This window comes from Syngnathoides biaculeatus, chromosome 2 (assembly GCF_019802595.1).
Source record: "Syngnathoides biaculeatus isolate LvHL_M chromosome 2, ASM1980259v1, whole genome shotgun sequence".
Taxonomy (NCBI): Eukaryota; Metazoa; Chordata; class Actinopteri; order Syngnathiformes; family Syngnathidae; genus Syngnathoides; species Syngnathoides biaculeatus.
In genome coordinates, this window is record NC_084641.1 from 16,871,825 (window position 1) to 16,892,429 (window position 20,605).

Below are 20,605 nucleotides of genomic sequence, written 5' to 3' on the forward strand. Positions count from 1 at the left end.
AACGTGACATCAAGGTCCTGTGATCTGCCGAAGGACCAGACCACACGTGTGGCAATATATGGTTTATCGGCAATAATTAGCATCATCAAGAACCAGGTCAGCTCCTTGGAGCAGGTGGGCACTGCGTCAAGGAAGGACATGCACGTGACACCTGGAAGAAAGATTGTGCTCAATCGCAACAAATGGCAATGACCTATGGGGTCTCTCAAGGTTCAGTTCTTAGAACCCTCCTGTTCAGCCTGTAAATGCTATCCTTGAGTCAAAATTTTCAGAACTTTAATTTTGATTATCATAGCTATGCAGATGACAGTTATATTTAGCAGTGTCTCCAGACGACTACAATTTAATTGAGATCTTGTGTCACTGTCTAAAGGGGGTTTACTGTAATTTTGTAATTAGTTGTCGATTCATTGTGGCGCCGCTCATGTCATTACTGTTTTGTAATTACAAATACATTCCCATTTTTTTACGTTTTTTTTTTTAAAGCTACCACTGTACTTTTATACTAGAGGCTGACACACAATTGTTTTGTCCACCGACGTTTATTTACAAAAGCCGTATTAGTCCCGTGGTCGCGCAATGTTTAGCTCGGTGCTGAGGGGAAATATTCAAATATCGATTTGATTAAAACCAGAACAAAATATAACTGCATCATGGTTTGACTTCTGTCATGGTTTGCACTCCCGTCATCTCCCGTCATCATGCTTCCCACTCCTGGAGACTTTGTCCATGGGAATCTACCGGGACCTGGTGGGAATCCTGAAAAGGAACAGCCTCTACTATGTTCTGCTCTTCTGTAAAGTATGATGGGATTGGAAAAGTAGTTATAGTAAAAGAACATACTGAGAGTGTTGTCATTAATGATGAGCTACTGTCTGAATATGACATGTTATGATAATCTTTCTATTCTTCGACACATAAATAGTTAGAGGGAACGTTGCCTGCAGCCTTCCTAGTGTTGACCTCAAACTATTAAAAACTTGAATGCCTTTCGGGTATCTTTTGTCATCACAGCTGCTGCTCACCTGTTTGCTGTGGACCAATCTGCAGCAAGAACAGATGACATAATACGGGAGTAAGGGTTGGGGGTGCGATCAAAGTCAGGTTTGTAGCTGAAGCGAACAATCTGTGTCACTCTGTAGCATCTTTTTTTGTGTTTGCTGTGCTGACCATTGTCTCGGCTCACACTGACCATTTGTCTCTTCTTCTGTGCTTTCTTTGTCTGGTGGCAGCATGACACACTCAAACTGTTCTTGTCCTTAGATCGATGGTTGAGCTTGTGAAGGGGTCAGCGTGGTGCCACTCTGATCCAGACTCCGGCTTTGTCTTCTCTAACTCAGTAGAATGGCAACTCGTGGAATATTATCAGTGTGCGAAAAAAGCCATTAATGTGAACCAACTGGCAACCATTGCGCCTTCAAACTTATCGGCAGGGATGGTGGTGTTGGGAACAGACTATCATTGTTGCTATTGTCCATCCATCCATTTTCTGAGCTTATTTATCCTCACTTGGGTCACGGGAGTGCTGGAGCCAATCCCAGCTGTCATCGGGGAGGCGGCAGGGTACACCCTGAACGGGTTGCCAGCCAATCACAGGGTGTTGCTGTTGCCATGGGATTATTATTGTACACACGGCTGTTTTTGTGCCCATTGTTCTTTCCTTGCTCCGCTGTTTTCTCTGTTTTGTACTCTCTGACCCTTAAATTTATGTGTCAATTTATGTATAGAGGCATCACGGTGCCTCAGCTGGAAAGCATTGGCCTCACAGTTCTGAGGTCCCGAGTTCGATCCCGGACCCACCTCTGTGGACTTCACATGTTCTCCCTGTGCCTTCGTGGGTTTTCCCCAGCACTCTGGACTCTTCCCACATCCCAAAAACATGCAAAATTAATTGGACACACTAAATTGCCCCGAGGTGTGATTGTGAGTGCGACTGTTTGTCTCTATGTGCCCTGCGATTGGCTGGCAACCAGTTCAGGGTGTACCCCGCCTCCTGCCCGTTGACAGCTGGGATAGGCTCCAGCACTCCCCGTGACCCTTGTGAGGGTAAGCAGCTAAGAAAATGCATGGATGGATCTAATACAGTACTACTGTTAACTGTACCCGCGCATGTAATGATCACATAAGAAATGACTTCATGCAATCAATGTGTTTGAACAAGACAAAACCTATGAATCAAATTTGAGAGTACAAATGTATTTTCCTTTGACAAAAGCACATCAGTTGACATTTGTCTTTTTCTCTCAATTGAACCCACTCAAACAAGCTCCTCCCAGGGGATGTGGTCTCCAGCATAATTTTTCAGCCACTTACAGTTTTAGTCAGTTAGCGAATGACTTGGGATCAATCAAGTTCTGCAGTTGGGTGAGGACTCTAAATACACACACACACACACCTGAATGTACACGCGGTAGCAAATAACTAGTCAGTGTTATTAAAATAGCCCTTTTTTTTTGGCACAGAGGACTTACAAAGTACTCTACAAAGTTAAAGTTAAAATACACAAACCTTGTACAGTGACTGCAGTGTAGTATGGATAATACAAAGTACTACGTTTTATCATTTCAGAATTTGAGCTGAGGTGAACATGACGTTCTCTTTTGGCATCTTTCTGCTGGTCTGCTTCACTTTGGTGGGATTTGGTATGTTTCATCTTCGTTTTTCTTCTTCTCATGAATACATTCACACACTGTACACATGAGTGACAATGGATTTGTTGCTGAAGAACGATTGCCTTATTTTGGGCAGCAACATAAAAAAAAATCATGTCAATCATGGAGAAAGAACATGAATCAGTGATGTGAAATGCGTGATGTTTTTTTTTTTTTTTCAGGCTCAGCAATTCGCTGCTTCAGTTGTAAAGATTACACTGCCAGTTGCTCCAAACAGCGAGATTGTAGCTATGACGATGCCTGCCTGACACTCACAGAAAGAGGTGCCGTTATCATTGTAATTGTTTATTTGTTCATTCATGCATTTTTCATTTATTATTTATTCATTATGCTGAAACTTCTAGTTCTTGCTTGGTATTGTTATAATTACTACACTGTATTGCTACAATTCTACATGTAATTATGCCCGTTGTTGCGCATTAAAATCATCGTTGTACCTCAACAACCCCGTAACTTTCTGTTCCTCTACGCTGCCACAAGTTGGCACTACTACACTTTTACTTTTTGTCAGACGTGGCTAAACTGCTCACATTCTGTACTAATACTCATATTTGTATAAGAAGAAATAACTACTACAATATTTTAATCAAAAACAAAACACAGTCTCTGATATGTAATTATGTACAGAAGTAAAAAGTAAAAACAATTATTACTGTCAATTTTAGTCAAATCTGCACACAAAATTGTTACCCACTTTCATTATTGTGTTGAGAAGGCTCCAGCACTGCCGCTACCCAAGTGAGGATAAGCGGCTTGGAAAATGGGGAAAAAAAAATTAGTTCATGTGTTGAGAAGAAAAATAAATTGGTAGACTTTCCATAACTTTGCTAACAAATGTGAACTGACAAAAAAAAATGCTCAAATAGCTAATGAGTACCGTATTTTCCGCATTATAAAGTGTACCGTATTATAAGGTGCACTTTCAATGACTGGCCCATTTTCAAACTTTTCATATGTAAGGTGCACCACATTATAAGGTGTACAGAATAGATGCTACAGTAGAAACTGAGGTTGTGTTATGCATCTGTTAGGTGGGCTACGTGAAAGGCTCAATATTGATCCATGTACAAGGCGCACCTGATTATAAGGCGCACTGTCAGCTTTTAAATGAAAGGCTCTTAACTGCGCCTTATAGTGCAGAAAATAATGCGATGCGGTAATCCTGGATAAAACACACCTTGCCTGTAATTGTATTTGAGATTAGATGGAGATTTTTTTTTTAACGGCAGAAGCTGGTGTTTTGAGTGACTAACGCAAAATAAACACATTTCAAAAGAATAATTTTTGGGGCTGACAACATCTGTCAATTCCCTTAAATAAGGCCATAGATGGAATATTCTCCCACTGTGTGGCACCATTATTTCACTTCTAGAACAATTTGTCTAAATTTTCATATTTTTTAAATTTATGGGAAGAGCATTGCCGCGAGACAGATATTATTTTTTTTAATTGTACAAAAATGATACTGCATACTTTGTATAACTTAGTCATTACTCTATAATTGGAGTTGTTAATAGAGCTGTCCAAAATCCGATCTTTGAGATCAGAAATTGGTCCATGTCAGCAAAAAAAAAAAAAAGTATTGGAGTGTATTAGCTGTAAAATGTTTGACTTTGAGTCCTCTTGCACACTATTTTTGTCTTTTCTGTATCTAGAGTTAAATTTCCCCCTTGTGGGACTTATATTACAGAGATTTCTTGTATTCATGTACTATGCCATTCTAATCGGACTTAGTGGTGATGTAGCAATTAATTTCCGGTTCTGGTTCTGTGTGGCTCTGTGGCATTATTGTGTATTATTTTCTCTCCAGACACTTCTTAATTTGCCTGCTTTTTTGTTCTTCAAAACTACTTGCTGCCCAATATAACATGGTTCCAGCCCAACCTCTGTGACAAGTTTACTGTATCACCCGATCGCTTATTTTGCGTACTTTACGACTGCATTTCATGAGAGTTAAGCAATTAGGAAACAAATTCAACACATATCCCAGGGCACCACTGTACATACGTTTACCATTTTTGTTTGATGGTGTCTGGTGGGTTTTTCTCATGGGAAATATAGGCCTGAAGTCAATCAAGCTTGGGAAACACCAAACATGAAAAAATTATTGCATAACTTCCTGGCGATTCTTCAAGTTTTAACAGATTGGGATTCAGTCCAGTAATGTTTGACAAGAGGTTCGACTGGTTCTTTTGTGCTTGTATTCCAGGAGGGATGACCTTCCGCCAGTGCCTCAAGTATTCAGACTGCGAGTACAGCCGACTGGGACAGATGTTCCCACAGGTAGAACACTATTGAGTGAAGTAGCGCAGTCTTCTGAAAGTATTGATCCCTGGCTAATCATTCCTAGGTGTCCAGTTTCACATTCAAGTGCTGCAACTCGGATCTGTGTAACTCAGCCCACTCTTCAGCAGCAAGTTCTCTGATTGGTGTGCTGGCATCGATAGCTGCCACATGGTGGGTGACCCACTAACTTCACCGGTTTGACTGATCCCAGCTTCCGATCATACCATCGATGACTACGTGGAACTGCTTATCGGTTGGATAGGTGTCTCTTTTCTATATAAAAATTCACTGGTGTTTGCAGAGTTTTAATACGATCCCAATCTATGTATTTGATGTAAAGCCACATCATTAATGAATACTGACAAAAACAAAACAAAACGAGCACTTCAAGATCCGTCTCAGGGTGATGAGGACAGATTAGAAACATACGATCACTACTTGATGTCATGAATTCCCTTAAAGGCATGGGTCAGTTATGACTGAAACCACATATATATATATATATATATAGAATATGTCATCGTTAAGGCGGTAACCGTACACAAAGTGTAACGGTGGGGTATGTACCTTGGTTTCAAAGTCATTGGTTGGAGTACAGTAAGGGCTCAAAATGCAAAACAAACTGCTCATATTTTGTGTAAATGGGGAAATGTAATGAAACAGATTGAAAATGTTCTTTTTAAGAATGTAGAACAGAGAGTTTGTCTTCATTTTAGGAAATGATGCAGGCAAGTACAACAGTTAAAATTTGAACAGTCGTAATTACTATGCCGGTGGACGTTGCATTTGCACTGTGCTACTTAAAAGACAACAACATATGACTAGCCCTGACGTCCGCTATTCAGAAACTGAGCTGCACTGTGGTTGTTTATGGCATGCGTCTATTACTCGTCCCTTACCTAATGTGTTCAGTGTGGGAATAATTGCGCCATCATATTACATAACTGGCCCAGCATTTGTTCTCATTCTGAGGCAACTTTTGAAAAATTGTGGCAAGCTTCCGTGGGCCTTGAGTTTGACACTTGTGCTTAAATGTGTATTTAATGTTCAAATGTAATTTTCCCTGTAACTACTGTAAACAAAATAAACGGTATTTGTAAATAGGTTGTCAGTCTACTTGGATTGTATTGAGAAGTTGATGAATGAAGAAAATGAGAGCGAAGGAAGAGTAGCCGAGGCAAGTATGAAGGACCGGGAAGTGCCAATGATTACCAAGGGGGAAGTTCGAAAGGCACTACAAAGAATGAAAAATGAAAAGGCAGTTGGTCCTGATGACAAACCGGTGGAGGTATGGAAGCAATTTGGAGAGGTGACTGTGGGGTTTTTGACCAACTTATTCAACAGAATACTAGCGGGTGAGAAGATGCCAGAAGAATGGAGGAAAAGTGTACTAGTTCCCATTTTTAAGAACAAAGGCGATGTTCGGAACTGTGGAAAGTCCAGAGGAATAAAGATGATGAGCCACACAATAAAGTTAAAGGAAAGAGTAGTGGAGGGTAGACTCAGGGCAGAAGTCAGTATCTGTAAGCAACAGTATGGTTTCATGCCTAGAAAAAATACCACAGATGCATTATTTGCCTTGAGGATGCTCGTGGAAAAGTACAGAGAAGGTCAGAACATTAGAACAATAGAACAGTAGAACAATCTACATTGTGTCTTTGTAGACCTAGAGAAAGCCTATGATAGAGTACCAAAAGAGGAACTGTGGTACTGCATACGCAAGTCTGGTGTGGTGGAGAAATATGTTAGAATAGTACAGGACATGTACGAGGGCAGCAGAACAGCGGTGTGTCAGAAGGATTTAAGGTGGAGGTGGGACTGCATCAGGGTTTCGCACTGAGCCCCTTCCTGTTCGCGGTAGTAATGGATAGGCTGACAGACGAGGTTAGACTGGAATCCCATTGGACCATGATGTTCGCAGATGATATCGTGTTCTGTAGTGAAAGCACGGAGGAGGCGGAGGAACAATTAGAAAGACGGAGGCACACACTGGAAAGGAGAGGAATGAAGATTAGCCGAAGTAAAACAGAATATATGTGCGTGAATGAGAAAGGTGGAGGGGGAAGAGCAAGGCTACAGGGAGAAGAGATAGCGAGGGTGGAGGACTTCAAATACTTGGGGTCAACAATCCAGAGCAATGGTGAGTGTGGTAATCAAGTGAAGAAATGGGTCCAAGCAGGTTGGAACAGGTGGCGGAAGGTGTCTGGTGTGTTATGTGACAGAAGGAAGGAAGGGAAGACATGAGGGCAGTTGGGGTTACAGAGGAAGATGCAGGAGATAGGCTAAGATGGAAAAAGATGACACGCTGTGGCGAACCCTAACGGCACAAGCGGAAAGGAAAAGAAGAGTCTACTTGGATTGTACTTTTACAAAGAAGTTTTTGAAATACTTGGTTCTCCAAAGAGATGTTGCATTTTCTCATTCTTATTTTTCACATCTGTATTTTCTCATTCACTTCACCACACAAGTGGAAACACACACAGGTTTCTTTGCTCTGTTTGGGAAGTTGGTGAATTACAGTGTTTGTGATCCTTCCCGCTAGGGTAAATAAATTTAGGGATTTTCAACATTCTTGAAATTTTGGGATGAACCTAAAAATGCCCTGTTACCTTTACATCCGTCCATCCATCATTCTATCCATATTTTACCACTTATCTGAGGTCGGGTTGCGGGGGCAGTAGCGTCAGCAGGGATGCCCGGACTTCCCTTTCCCCATCCACTTCATCCATCGTTTCCAGGCGGGACCCTGAGGCATTTTCAGGCCAGCCGAGAGACGTAGTCTCTCCAGTGTGTCCCTGGTCGTCCCCGGGGTCTCATTCCGGAGGGACGTGCCCAGAACACCTCACCAGGGAGGCCTCCGGGAGAAATCTGAATCAGATGCCCCCGCCACCTCATCTGGCTACCTCTCAACGCAGAGGAGTAGTGGCTCGACTCTGAGCCACTCCCGGATAACAGAGCTTCTCGCCCTCTCTCTAAGGGAGAGCCCGAACACCCTTGCAGAGGAAACTTATTTTGGCCGCTTGTATTCGGGATCTTGTTCTTTCGGTCACGACCCCAGCTCGTGACCGTAGGTGAGGCCGTTAATAGTCGGAAAATACTTTTATTAACGAACTCTAGTGGATACCTGAGCTTCTCAGTGTCCTCGTTCAGCAAACAAAGTATTTATTGTGAGCATGATCCAGATGATGTCAGGAGGATGTGAACATGTGATCAGCTGATCTCCTCAGTTAAACGCTGGATGATTCAGCAGCAGCTGCTGCACGGAGGTGAGTTTCCCCTTCTCGTTCCTATTTTCTTTATCAAAATTCATTCATTTCAATCTTAAACGTTGTTGCTTGAAAATTACTTTTGATTTAGTCAACCTTTTCAAATGGAGAATCTTGATGTCTTTAACTGGTATTCGGATCCATCCGTGTAGAGTTTTGAAGAATCTTCTATTTAGATTATTTTAAAATAGTTTCATAGTTCTCTAGATTTTTTTTATTGTCTTCTTTTCCATTATCATCTCTGACCTTTGAGTTTGTCCTGCTCTTGGTCTTTTAGTTTTTTTTTTTTTTTTCAAGCAAAGTTTAAAAAAAAAAATACAACTGATTAAAAATATGTTGTTCCCGTTTTTAAGAAAAAAAATTGTACAGTTGACTTGTTTCTCACCCCGTCAGGGAAGAGCTTACCTCATCATGGACCGTAAACTGGATTTGTCTCGTCTGACTGACGAAGAAGCAAAACATGTCTGGGAGGTGATTCAACGTGACTTCAACCTACGGAAGAACGAGGAAGACCGACTAGGGTGGGTCTGCTTGTTGATACAGTCGCACGAAAACAGGTTAACCAAAAAACTTGTTGGAGTAGGATATTTAAAAAAAAACAAACTTTTTGTTATTGACTGATGCAGATACGACTAAATTGGATTGTATCACATACACAAATATATCACGTGGGTGTGAGGTGTAGTCTAAAAATGTAATGCTGTATCGATGATGACAGCGATGTTGCAGGTCTTTGGATTGAAGTCATGCGACGTGTTCTCATGCAAACAGTCCTGGAATGTGAGCGTGAAAGCGGCAGTACATCATGACAGTCACACGGAGAGGCCACAAAGACGCAGTTGTGTCTCCACAGAATACTCAATATTCACTCATCCCACCCCGGGGGAACACACACGCATATACTTTGGAGGTTTATAAAATGCAGTGACATTTCCTTGGTTGTTTATGTCGGGGAAGGGACATAAGAAAATGCTACTTCTGATGGCAGCCACAATTTCATTATCGCAATTGAAATTGCTATCATCACAAGCATAACTCGATTTTCAGGGGCAAAAATATATTATCACAATCACAATTAGATTTACAAGACTGGTAGGCTACATGCCAGATTCTTGAGTCAATCTTCAGTCATGTGAAGAAGAAACTTGGCCGATATGACTGTGTGACATGTGTCATTGGTCCTTTCCATCCATCCATCCATCCATCCATCCATCCCGAAGTGGTTGCCAGCCAATCGCATGCCACATGGAGACAAACAGCCGCACTCACAATCACACCTAGGTGCAATGCAGAGTGTCCAATTAATGTTGCATGTTTTCTGGAATGTGGGAGGAAACCCACGCAGGCACGGGGAGTACATGCAAACTCCGCACAGGTGGGTCCAGGATTGAACCCGGGTCCTCAGAACTGTGAGGCCAACGCTTCACCAGCTGCTCCACCGTGCCGTCTCATTGGTTCTTTCAATTTTCAAATTACAAATGCAAATGAATAAACCATAATATGACTTGTTTTGTTATTGTTTTTTGACCTAACACCACAAACCTCTCGGGACATTAAATCCATCACAACTGGACTGTTGATGTTGACTTAAAAGACTTGTACTGTGGCGGCATGGTGGTGCTGCTGGAAAGCAAAGCAAGAAAGCAAAGCATCACAGTTCTGAGGACTCGGGTTCGCTTCCGGCCCTTCCGGTGTGGAGTTTGCATGTTCTGCCCCGTGCCTATGTGGGTTTTCTCCAGGCGCTCCAATTTCCTCCCATATCCCAAAAACGTACAACATGAATTGGACACTCTAAATTGCTTCTAGGTGTTATTGTGAGTGTATTGGCTCGCAACCAGTTTAGGGTGTACCCTGCCTCCTGCCCGTTGACAGCTGGAATAGGCTCCAGCACTCCCTGGGACCTTCGTGAGGATAAGTGGCAAAGAAAATGGATGGAAGGATGCACCTTCCCTTCTCAATTCAAAATGGAAATAGCAAATTACATACAGATAACCCTTTTGTCTATTTTCATTTTGGTTGGTTGGCCCCCGACAAAAAAATTCTTGATTCGATCCTGGGGCAAATGAGCTGCACTCAGAGTGTGTGCTGAGAAAGGACAGCGAGTTGTACGTGCTAATTTATGCAATGAATTCGCCGTACTAAAACTTCACACCGGACTAATGATGTTTTGACAGCAAATTGAAGGACTCCATCCAGAAGGAGGACACCAAGCGCGAGCTGCTGGGCTCATCGAACAACTTGTCCGACTCGTTGTGCATCCGCTGCCTGCAGCCCTTCAAGTTCCTGGTGAACAGCAAGCGCCAGTGCTTGGACTGCCAGATGTTTATCTGCAAGTCATGCAGCCGCTACAACAAGAAGGAGCACGGTTGGGTGTGCGACAACTGCCGCATGACCAGGTGGGCTGCGCATCCGTGGATTTCCTCTGCTGCCACTCCGACCACACTGAATGGGTTTTCGCTCCTCCAGAGTTCTGAAGATCGGCACCCTGGGTTGGTACCACGACAACATCCGCAACCGTTTTAAGCGCTTCGGCAGTGCCAAAGTGATGAGGTCACTGTACAAGAGGTTGAATGGAGATGGTGAGCAGTCAGTAGTGCCTTGAGATGCGAGTTTTAATTGTCATTCTTAAAGTGAAATTCCGGTGGTTTGGATTAACAATGTATCCAATAGGTCATGTCATACGTACAGTACCTTGACAATGTGATGTTAATCCTCTCCCAATAAATGGTATTTTGGAAAGATTTTTATCGCCAACTACGAATTCTCATGGGCGCCGGCATTTTGGTGAGTCACATGACCTACGTGCGCGGATGTGACGTAAAATAGGCACGCAAACAAAGAAATCCTCGCTGGTTTGTAGCGTCTTCACATTCGTTACTACCACGATCGGACACAGTAAAATACCCTACTGTATCGCTAAATTCTGTAATAATTCGGATAGAAAAAATACGCAAAATGTTCCGTGGTGCTGCTGCGTCGGCCGAGTAGTTCGACTCCACGTCATTCCCGTCCGAAGAACCATCCGAATAGTCAACATTACTTACAGCTCCAGGTTCAAATCTGTATGTAAGTATTCCTCTGTCTTCCCGATCAACCGATACTGCTATTTCTTCATCAGATGAGGATAAATCCGAGAAATCAGCGCTGGCTACAATAGTTTCCCAATGTAAGCGAGCCTTTGGTGCCGTGCCTATTACGTCACATCCACGCACGCATGTGACTCGCCAAAATGGCAGCGCCCATGAAAATTGGTAATTGCCGATAAAAATGTTCTCAAAAAACCATTAAGTGAGACAGGATTAACATCACATTGTCAAGATAGGGTGCATATGACATGACCTATTTGATACATTGTTAATACAAAGCACCGGAATTTCCCTTGAATGTGAATTCTCTCCATATACAAATAAAGTAATTTCTTGGTTCAGGTGGCCGAGATGACGACACTCAGAGCATGCCCGATGTCCGCAACAGTGAGTCTTTAAAATACGTGCAATATAAATCCAAAAAAAAACCATAAAAGAATCTCACTTTAATTGCGGTACACACCACAAAAATCTTACTGCAACTGTTTCCTTGTTTAGTACGAGCAGTTTTTTTCCAAACTGCTCAGTCTTATTGCAAAAAAAAAAAATTGAAAAGCGAATGATAACAGAACAGTGGCAGGTGGTCAACCCAACCCCAGCCCCACCAGCTTTTACCATGAAGACCAGGTGTGGATGGAACAAAGAGATGTTTTAATCTTTATTTTAATTGTTGTTGTTCGAAATAATTAGCAATGAACAGTTAATTTACTCTGATTGAATTTGCTGTGTAAAACAACTCTGGTAACAACCTTAACCTAAATTGTAAATTGTTCTTGTAAATTATTGTTACAGACCACTACAATGCTAACGATGAGGATCAAGGAGAAACTGAGGCACAGCGATACAAATCGGTAAAACAAAGATGGCAAATAATTCATTTAAAATGCAAAACAAAAAAAAAAAAAGCTTTTTTTTTTTGTTTTAACCACAATTTATATTTCAGATGCGCAAAAATAAACGGCTGCTGTCCGTTCATCCATTTGACTTTGACTCAGAGGACTATTTCCCCTATTCAAGGCGCCCATCAGTGCAGGTAACACACAAATGTACAGGACACCTGACAAACGCATAAAAATACACACACAAAAGGAAAGGTTAGAGCAGGTAACACACACACACACACACACAAGTTAGGGCAGGTGACATGTCCAACTAGGTGTAGGATGCACATAGAGCGCAGGTAAAGTACAGTAAGTAACACAAACACAGCCCCACCTGTGTGGAGTTTGCGTGTTCTCACCGGGCCAACGTGGGTTTTCTCCGGGCACTCTGGTTTCCTCCCACATCCCAAAAACATGTAACATTAATTGGACACTCCAAATTGCCCCAAGGTGTGATTGTGAGTGCGGCTGTTTGTCTCCATGTGCCCTGCGATTGGCTGCCGACCAGTTCAAGGGTGGACCCCGCCTCCTGCCCGTTGACAGCTGGGATAGGCTCCGGCACACCCCGCCACCCTTGTGAGGATAAGCGGCTTGGAAAATGGATGGACGTGTATGTGTATTTAAGAAAAGCAGGTAATAAACTATCATGTAATTTCATTGGTTCAGCTCAACCATTAAAGGTACAAGTCTTATGACTTTTTAATTATCATGTGCTGTCACACAAAACCCCAAAATATATTTTCCCAAAATTTTGCTTGAATAAATCTTTTATTAGGGTTCTTTTTTTGATTGAATGAATACCATGCTTTTTTTTTTTTTTGTCTATGTGTCTTCCTCTAGCTGGCTAAAAAGGAACAGTGTTGTGTGTACTGTATTTTGAGAGACTCAAGTTCAGAGCATGCAGCATGTAAAGTATAGTTTAGTACTGTTTAAATTCTCTTCTATTTAAAAGCTGTTCCGGAAGTTACAAGGAAGACATTAAAAAAAAAAAAAAAAAAAACATCATGGCAAAAAATTGATTTAAAAAATGGAAAATGGTCATCAAGTCATTTTAGGCAGTGCTCAAGAACTATTTTGGCATTTTTAATAATATTGGGAATCGCTTCTACTCCAGCTGGAGTTACATTTTGTCTCTGTCCAACTGTTATGACCACAACAAGTGTTTGTTTCTGTGTCACATCTCAGCAAATTCAGGAGGATCGAGCACACAGGAATGACGGAGAATACGACTTAAACCTGCAGCGAATGAACCGCAGGAGAAGTCTGGATCGTTATGCGATGAGAACTGGTAGCAAACAAACTCCAACATACCAAACACATGCAGAATGGAAGGGTTGACGATGGGGGTTTTTTTTCTGCTCCAGATGATTATGGTGAGAATCGTATGGTTCGGACTCGATCTTTGTCCAAGATCAGCTCGATGGCTCGTCAGCAGTACATCGACACATCTGACGAGGAAGACTGTCAGAGGTTTGCTCCAGTGTATCAGCCACCCCACCACCGCCGCCGCAACAGCAAGGCCTCATCTCAGGAGAACCTGGGCCAAACCCCCCCAGTAAGACAAATCAGTATGCCGCTCATAAATGCCAAGCAAAACAACAGAAAAACATCCGACATCGACTGAGTGCACAAGGAATAGGTTGAGGGTTAGAATCTTGGCTCAGGGCCACATGTGCAGCTTTCACCCTGTGCTTGCAAAGGTTTTCTTCTTCTTGCATTCCAAATACATTCCATTTAAAATAGATACAGATGGAAACCTATTCAGAGCCTTGTGTTTCCCATGACGCAACTAGGTGGTGATATTCTTTGTGTTTGGACTCGGCAGATAAACGAGTTGAACAAACGCATGTCCGCCATTGAAGGTCTGCTCAATCGTTTGGAGGAGAAGATGTCACCAGCCGATAAGGTGACACAGGACGTCTTCAAAAATTGTGGCTCCTGCAGTTTCTCTCACTCAAATCTTCTTTCCAAGCCCTTGTACCGATATCTGCTGTCCTTCCTCTACACATGTCCACATATCCAAACCCCTCCGATCAGTCCTGTTCCTCTTTTGATCCTGTCCATCCTGGTCACCCCAAAGAGAATCTCAGCATGTTGACCTTCCACCTTCAGTTCTGTCTCTCCGGACATTGCTACCGTCACAAAACCATTCAACATGGCTGGTTTCACTATTGTCCTATAAGCCTTTTCTTTCACTTTGGTTAGTGTTTTTCCTGTAACGGATCAATCCTGACACTTTCGTCCACCCGATCTATTCTGCCAGCCCTCTTCCATACAACTCAACAGTAGATCCGAAGTACTTAAACGCCTGTCCCTTCGCCACCTCTACTATTCCTTGTGACTGACCTTCATTCATCCCCTCTCTCATGAATCCCTCCACTTTTTTAGGTTCTCTTCTGTACTGCTCCGTCAATTATTGTTACGCCCATCTGAATATGGGCAATGTTTGGCAGGCTTCTGGGTCATCAGGTCAGAACGAAGAAGAGAAGCTGATGAAGAAATTGAGCGAGCTCGCAGGGAACTTGGGCAACAAACGCTTGTCATCAGATGACGAGGGGGACAAGAAGACCTTTTTGGGAGGAAAAAGTGTCGGTGGCAGCCGGGCAGCGGCCACCGTGGACTCTATGAAGGATCTGAGCTCATCCAGCGAGGACGTGCCGAGTGAAGCACAAAAGGTAAGGTGACCACGTTGCTTTCATTGCAGGGCAGGGTGACAGGAGACATAAAATGGAGGGTTAAAGGAAGAGATGTTCCAACAGAGAAATTTGGACATATTTGTCATAGATCACGCTTTCTGTGTGACAGCTCACTTCCATTCTGCTTTCACTCATCCCTGTAACAGAACCTGGGTGCTTTTATGTCCTATATCCTATCTCAAAGTCTGTCAAATTTTCTTCTGTTTTTAACATGAGCTTTGCTTGTCACCTTGTTGCTCAGTAAATCAGGAAATGAATATCAGCGATCAGTCTATAGTAATATTTTACCATTCACAATTTAATCATGGCTTTTGGATACTTGTGTACCAGCCTTGACAAAAATTGTCTTCATATACAAGGAAACCCCAATAATCCAATCGTAAATAAATGTAAAAAAAAAAAAAAAAATCTCATTTTTTAAGGCAAAAATACAAAAAAATATAAATGAAAAATTAGCTTTTGAGTCATGAAGTTGTTTCTGGAAGTCTTGTTGATGAAAATTGAGAAGGCAGAAATTGTACTGAACGAGTCCGTAAACTGGAAGGTGAAGCTCTCAATTTAGCCAACAAATACAGTACTTCGTGCGTCATGGGATATAAAAATAAAGTGCCGTCATGAGTTGAGGAGCTTCAACTAGACCCGAAGCTGCTTTGAACTGAGGCAACGCCATTGAGGTGGTGGCAATTTGCTGCAGGCATCCTTCACAGATGAAGCAAAGCAAAGAAAATTTATTTACACAGCGCATTTCATAACATAAGGTGCTTTACATAATTAAAACCATTTGAATACAAGGAAATAAAACATTTAAAATAGGGGAAAATAATACAAATGAAAAAAATAAAAATTACAAAAAAATTAAAAACTGCGTACAGTGCAAGAAATATTAAAAAGCGGAAATACTCTAAAAAACATGACAAAAAATGAGTTTTCAACCTGGATTTAAAAACATTCACGCTTGACGTCTGTTGGCAACCGATTCCATTTGTGTGCAGCAGAATAGCTAAATGCTGCTTCACTATGTTTGGTTTGGACTCTGCGTGCCACTATTTGACCTGAGTCAGTCCATCTCAGAGCCCTACTGGGTTTGTATTTCGTAAGCATTTTTTTTATGTATTCAGGACCGAAATCATTTAGTGATGTATAGACCAGTAGCAGAACTTTAAAATCTATTCTAAAGCTGACTGGAAGCCAGAGTAAGGTCTTTAGAGTTGGAGTTCTATGCTTTTACCTCTTTCTTCTGGTCAGAACCCGAGCTTCAGCATTCTGAACTCGCTGCAGCTGTTGAATGCTCTTTTTAGGGAATCCAGTCAGAAGACCATTACAATAGTCAAGTCCACTTGAGATAAAAGCATGGATGAGCTTTTCCTGGCCTGCTTTGCACATTCAGTGCCTTCAGTCTGGATATGATCTTCAGCTTGTAGAAAACCGTTCTAATGATTGATTTGACATAATTGTTGAAAGTCAGGTCGGAATCAATCAGAACACCTAGATTTCAGACTTGGTCTTTGGTTTTTAAAGATAGTGAGTCCAGGTAAACAATTGTCTCAGATTTGTTGTGGTTTAGTTGAGCAAAATTTTGGCTCCTCCAGTTTTTTTTTATCTGCACAACAGCTCAATTGAACTGTATTCATCTGAAGAAGACACTGCACAATATAAATGTGTGTCATCTGCATAGCTATGATAATCAAAATTAAAGTTCTGAAAATTTTGACCCAAAGGTAGCATATAAAGCGAGGTGTTTTTGTGGTGGATTCAGGCTGGTAGTGCTGTGCAGGTTTGGTGTTGTTCTCCTAACGTCTGTCCCTCTACATGACTTTCAGAGATCCACCGCCGCCGCCCTCTGTGACCTCACCACTGAGGCCCTGAGAACCATTAATGCCACAGAAAATGCGATGGTTGAGTTCGGCCTGTCTGAGCCGGTCGTCAGAACCCACATGTTAGGGACTGATGCTAAACAAGCCGATGAGGCGTTCAGGCAACTTGAGGAAAATGTAAGCCTCCAGCAAATTGCACGCCTTCTCGCCATCTTTCTTAACTTCTTTGTGTCTGAAGGTCAGGATGAGGTTTTGTTTTTAGAATTGCTCCAGTATTACTAGAAGTGACAAACATTATAAGGCAGGAACTCCTAAAACTGTAGCGTCTTGAGATATGGGTTTAATTAATTACGTGACCACGGGGTAAAATCATCGTTTCTCATTGAAATTAATAGAAATCCCATTTATCTATTCCAGCCTCCGAAATCAATCCAACTAAAATATTTTTGTGTTTTTAATCGCAGTCTAGAAGATGACATATTATTAAAACAGAGCAGTAACAATTAAACTGAATGTAAAGAATTAAACAGTTTGTGCACCATGATTTAATGCTTCAATGAAGTCTTCGTATTCACTTCATTTCATCTACTCCAATACTTTTGCTCACTTAAAAACTTGCTGTTTCATGTAAAGAAAATCTATGTTGTGTATACATCCATCCAGAAAGAACTCCCTGGAAATAAAAGCTAAAAACTCTTGAAAGATAAATAGAGATCTTTCAATATGAACCACATTTTTCTAGTTTACGGCAAAAATAAAGACTTGGACTCAGTGAGGGGAGCTTAGCAACACAACAAATGCAGTGGCAACAAACAATGTCCACTAATATAACAGTTTTGCTTGGACAGGTACTATTTGGCTCAGCAGAACAAATATTTTACGTTTGTAAGTATGTGCATATGATTGTACATGTGTAGCATGACCACAGGAACTAATACAATAAGTCTTTTCCTTGCCTCCTCATTTGCTTGTTTATCTTGTCTTCTCATCGAAGTGAGTTGTGGTGACTCTAAATCGCATGTCTCAGCCAAGATTGAGGAGGGGTCGTACCTAGAATTGGATTTCCAGATCTGAGAAAACAAATATTGGCTTGAAAGCTTGTATTTATTTAGCTATGTTCTTTGAGGACACAATGACTAAACAGTCAGTTTGTGGTAATGGTAGAGTCACACTATGAGGTGGCTGTCACACACACCAAAAGAAAGTTGTTCGGTATGTGGGAGGTTTTTTTTTTTTGGTGAATGTGACTTTTTTGGTGAGCATGATAATTGTTTTGGTATATGCAGGAGTTTTTTTTTTTTTTGGGTGGTGGATCTGAGAATTAATTTACTATGTGTTAGCTTTTTTTCTTGTCTGTGTGTGTGTGTCTGTGAAGTCTCACATTTGAACAAAAAAAACCCCCTCACGATCACCCCTCCCCCCCCCAAAAAAAAAAAATCACAAATACCCCACAGAACTCTTTCCCAATAAACTGCATGGTCACAGAAAAAGTCACAAGTTTCCAGACAGATTCTGTTTTCAGTTTTGTACACCCTTTAACACACACAACTTTCTACTCATTCACTATTTTTTTACTCTCTAGTTCAACTAAAAAGGTCACACACCCACAAAAAAATATATATTTTTCTTTCTCAGTGCATGAGGGTTTTTGTTTTTCCGCGAGGGTTACTGCTGAAGTGAATGAGAGTCGTTTTGGTGTGTTAGAGACTTTTTGGGTGTGTGTGAGTTTCCCGTGAGAGGCAAATGTTATTTTATGACTTTTAAAGCACTCACATGTAAAGCGTTTTTGTCTCAGGTTTACATCGCTACCGGGCAGTCGTACGAACTGGAAACGAAGCTGCAGCGGCTCGAGCAAAGTGCCAAAAACCGCTTCGGGGGGACAACAGATTCGGAGCTTTCTGAGCTGGAGGACGTGGTGGCGCTGACTGCCGCCAGGGTGCAAAGTGCTGAAAGCGAGGTAGGCCCGGCCCCACGCATGTTTGGGTCCCCACATCAAGTGTGTTAAGATGCCAGAAATTGACATTATTATGATATGGATATCATGAAAAGGACACTGGTGATTCTCCTCTCTTTGCTTTGTAGGTATCCGACATCGAAAGTAAGATTGCAGCCCTCAGAGCAGCAGGATCCAAGAAGAAGGTAACAGACAAATGAAATGTTTGTTTTTCTGCGGTGCCACAAAATTCACTATAGAAACAAACGACTTTTGTTGTAGGTTTCTGGATCACAGAGGAAAAAGTCTAGTCAAGAACAAATTGCCAGTAAGGCTCCTTCGTTCGTTTGCAATTTAAATATTGTATACATTTTTTGGTGAGTGAAAGATTTTTTTGGGGGGTCTCCCCAGAATCTGAAAGGAATGGAGCTGCATGGAAATCCAACATCTCTTGAAACGGGAAGCTTCTTCTGCTTGGTTGGGTCTCAAAGATTTTAAAGCCCTTTTTTTCTCCTCCTCCATTGAAATGAAATGATAAAAATGTAATGTCTATTTTGTCTCGATACACATATTCTGTCCTTATATTCTGCTTCTGCACCTCAATCCAACTGGTCGAGGCAAGTGGTTACCTGGCAGAACTTGGGTTCTGTTTTAGTTTTTTTTTTTTTGCCTTCCAATATTTCCTTGCCTCTATGGCCATGTGCTTGCTCATTTTGGGTTCAGTTAATTTTCTTACAACATATACGCTACATGTATGTAATCTATGTGGTTCTTGATCTGCTCGGTATATAAAGTGCCTCGATATACCATCTGTTGTTAATTGGGGTTATTAAAAATAAAATGAACAACAGCACTGGCGAGAGGAAGACCAAAGAAAAGGTTGATGGATGTTGTGTGGGAAGATATGAGGACAGTGGGTGTTAGAGATGACACGCTGAGGCGACCCCTAACAGGACAAGCCGAGAGGAAAAGAAGAACAAGTAGAACAGCACTAGCAAAGATCTCTGGCTTCCCTCTTGGCTCCGAGCCGGCACTGTCAACATAACAAACACGTGCGCTCTCACAAGTGGGTCGGAGGCAACCAATCAGGAAAGGGGGCTGTGTTAGCCAAATACGGACAAAGAGGATCCAAAACTGAGTCAAACAGAAGTAGCGGTGCGAGAGGGGGGAGGGAGGGGGGCTTTTCTGGACACTTGTAGGATAAAACCAATGTTTTTTTGGGTGGAATGGTGGAAATGGACTTTTCCGACTGGCGATCTTCAGCTATGCCCCCCTTAGCAACAGTTCTCGTCTCCCACAATCTTCCAAAATGGCGACTGAACAGAACAGGTTTGAGTGGATTCTCTGTCGCGTATTCCCGGTAACATTGCGGTATGTTTTTTGCCAAATACGCCAGACTTGTCCAAGATGGTTCTACAGAGAGGTCTCGACTATTTCACGCAAGGATATGTACACGGAATTAAGATTTTGGACGGAGCAGGACGCAATGTCAGAGTTACGGCGAAACGTTGGCGATCGATGCGAAAAAGTTTGACGCCTCACAAACTTCACATTGAAATCCAACAGGATAAAATAGTGGAATCGTACTGTGCATGTAAAGCAGGGTGAGTACTTTTTACTTGGAAAGATCACGAGAAATATCATCGTAGTCTTTATAAGTGAGTGGGTGTATTCATTTGACTTGGCTTGTAATGGAACCCAGTGCCCCATCTTAAAAGTCCGATGCGGTACAAAGAGGCAAATAGACAATTCTCTTGCATGACATGGCACATTTACGTATCATTAACCTGACACTTCGGCATAAAACATGACACACTTCATTCAGCTGGTCAGTGATACGCAAACAAAGTGAAAGTTGTTCTCCTGCAATGTATAAAGCACTGATAATAATTCAATCAAACTCAGAGAAGTTACTTCTCCCTCACTTACCTTCGAACATACAGCCTTGTGTTTGTTGATATTGTCCACATT

At 41.9% G+C, this 20,605-nt stretch overlaps 2 protein-coding genes across 2 annotated transcripts; both read left to right on the plus strand.

Annotated features, from left to right (window-relative positions):
• The first annotated feature begins 2,124 nt into the window (after positions 1-2,124).
• On the plus strand, positions 2,125-6,016 carry LOC133494692 (CD59 glycoprotein-like). Its single transcript, XM_061808742.1, has 5 exons — positions 2,125-2,364; positions 2,569-2,642; positions 2,834-2,935; positions 4,882-4,955; positions 5,023-6,016. Exons 2-5 carry the CDS (start codon positions 2,588-2,590, stop codon positions 5,143-5,145), a joined length of 354 nt encoding a protein of 117 aa, XP_061664726.1. The 5' UTR covers positions 2,125-2,364; positions 2,569-2,587; the 3' UTR covers positions 5,146-6,016.
• A 2,617-nt stretch (positions 6,017-8,633) lies between these two features.
• mlpha (melanophilin a) lies at positions 8,634-19,089 on the plus strand. Its single transcript, XM_061808728.1, has 15 exons — positions 8,634-8,745; positions 10,399-10,620; positions 10,691-10,803; positions 11,653-11,697; positions 12,103-12,161; positions 12,254-12,343; positions 13,377-13,479; positions 13,556-13,746; positions 14,017-14,097; positions 14,645-14,866; positions 16,708-16,878; positions 18,497-18,658; positions 18,784-18,840; positions 18,917-18,962; positions 19,046-19,089. The coding sequence occupies exons 1-15, from the start codon at positions 8,636-8,638 to the stop codon at positions 19,087-19,089; spliced, it is 1,716 nt and encodes a 571-aa protein (XP_061664712.1). The 5' UTR covers positions 8,634-8,635.
• Positions 19,090-20,605: the final 1,516 nt, after the last annotated feature.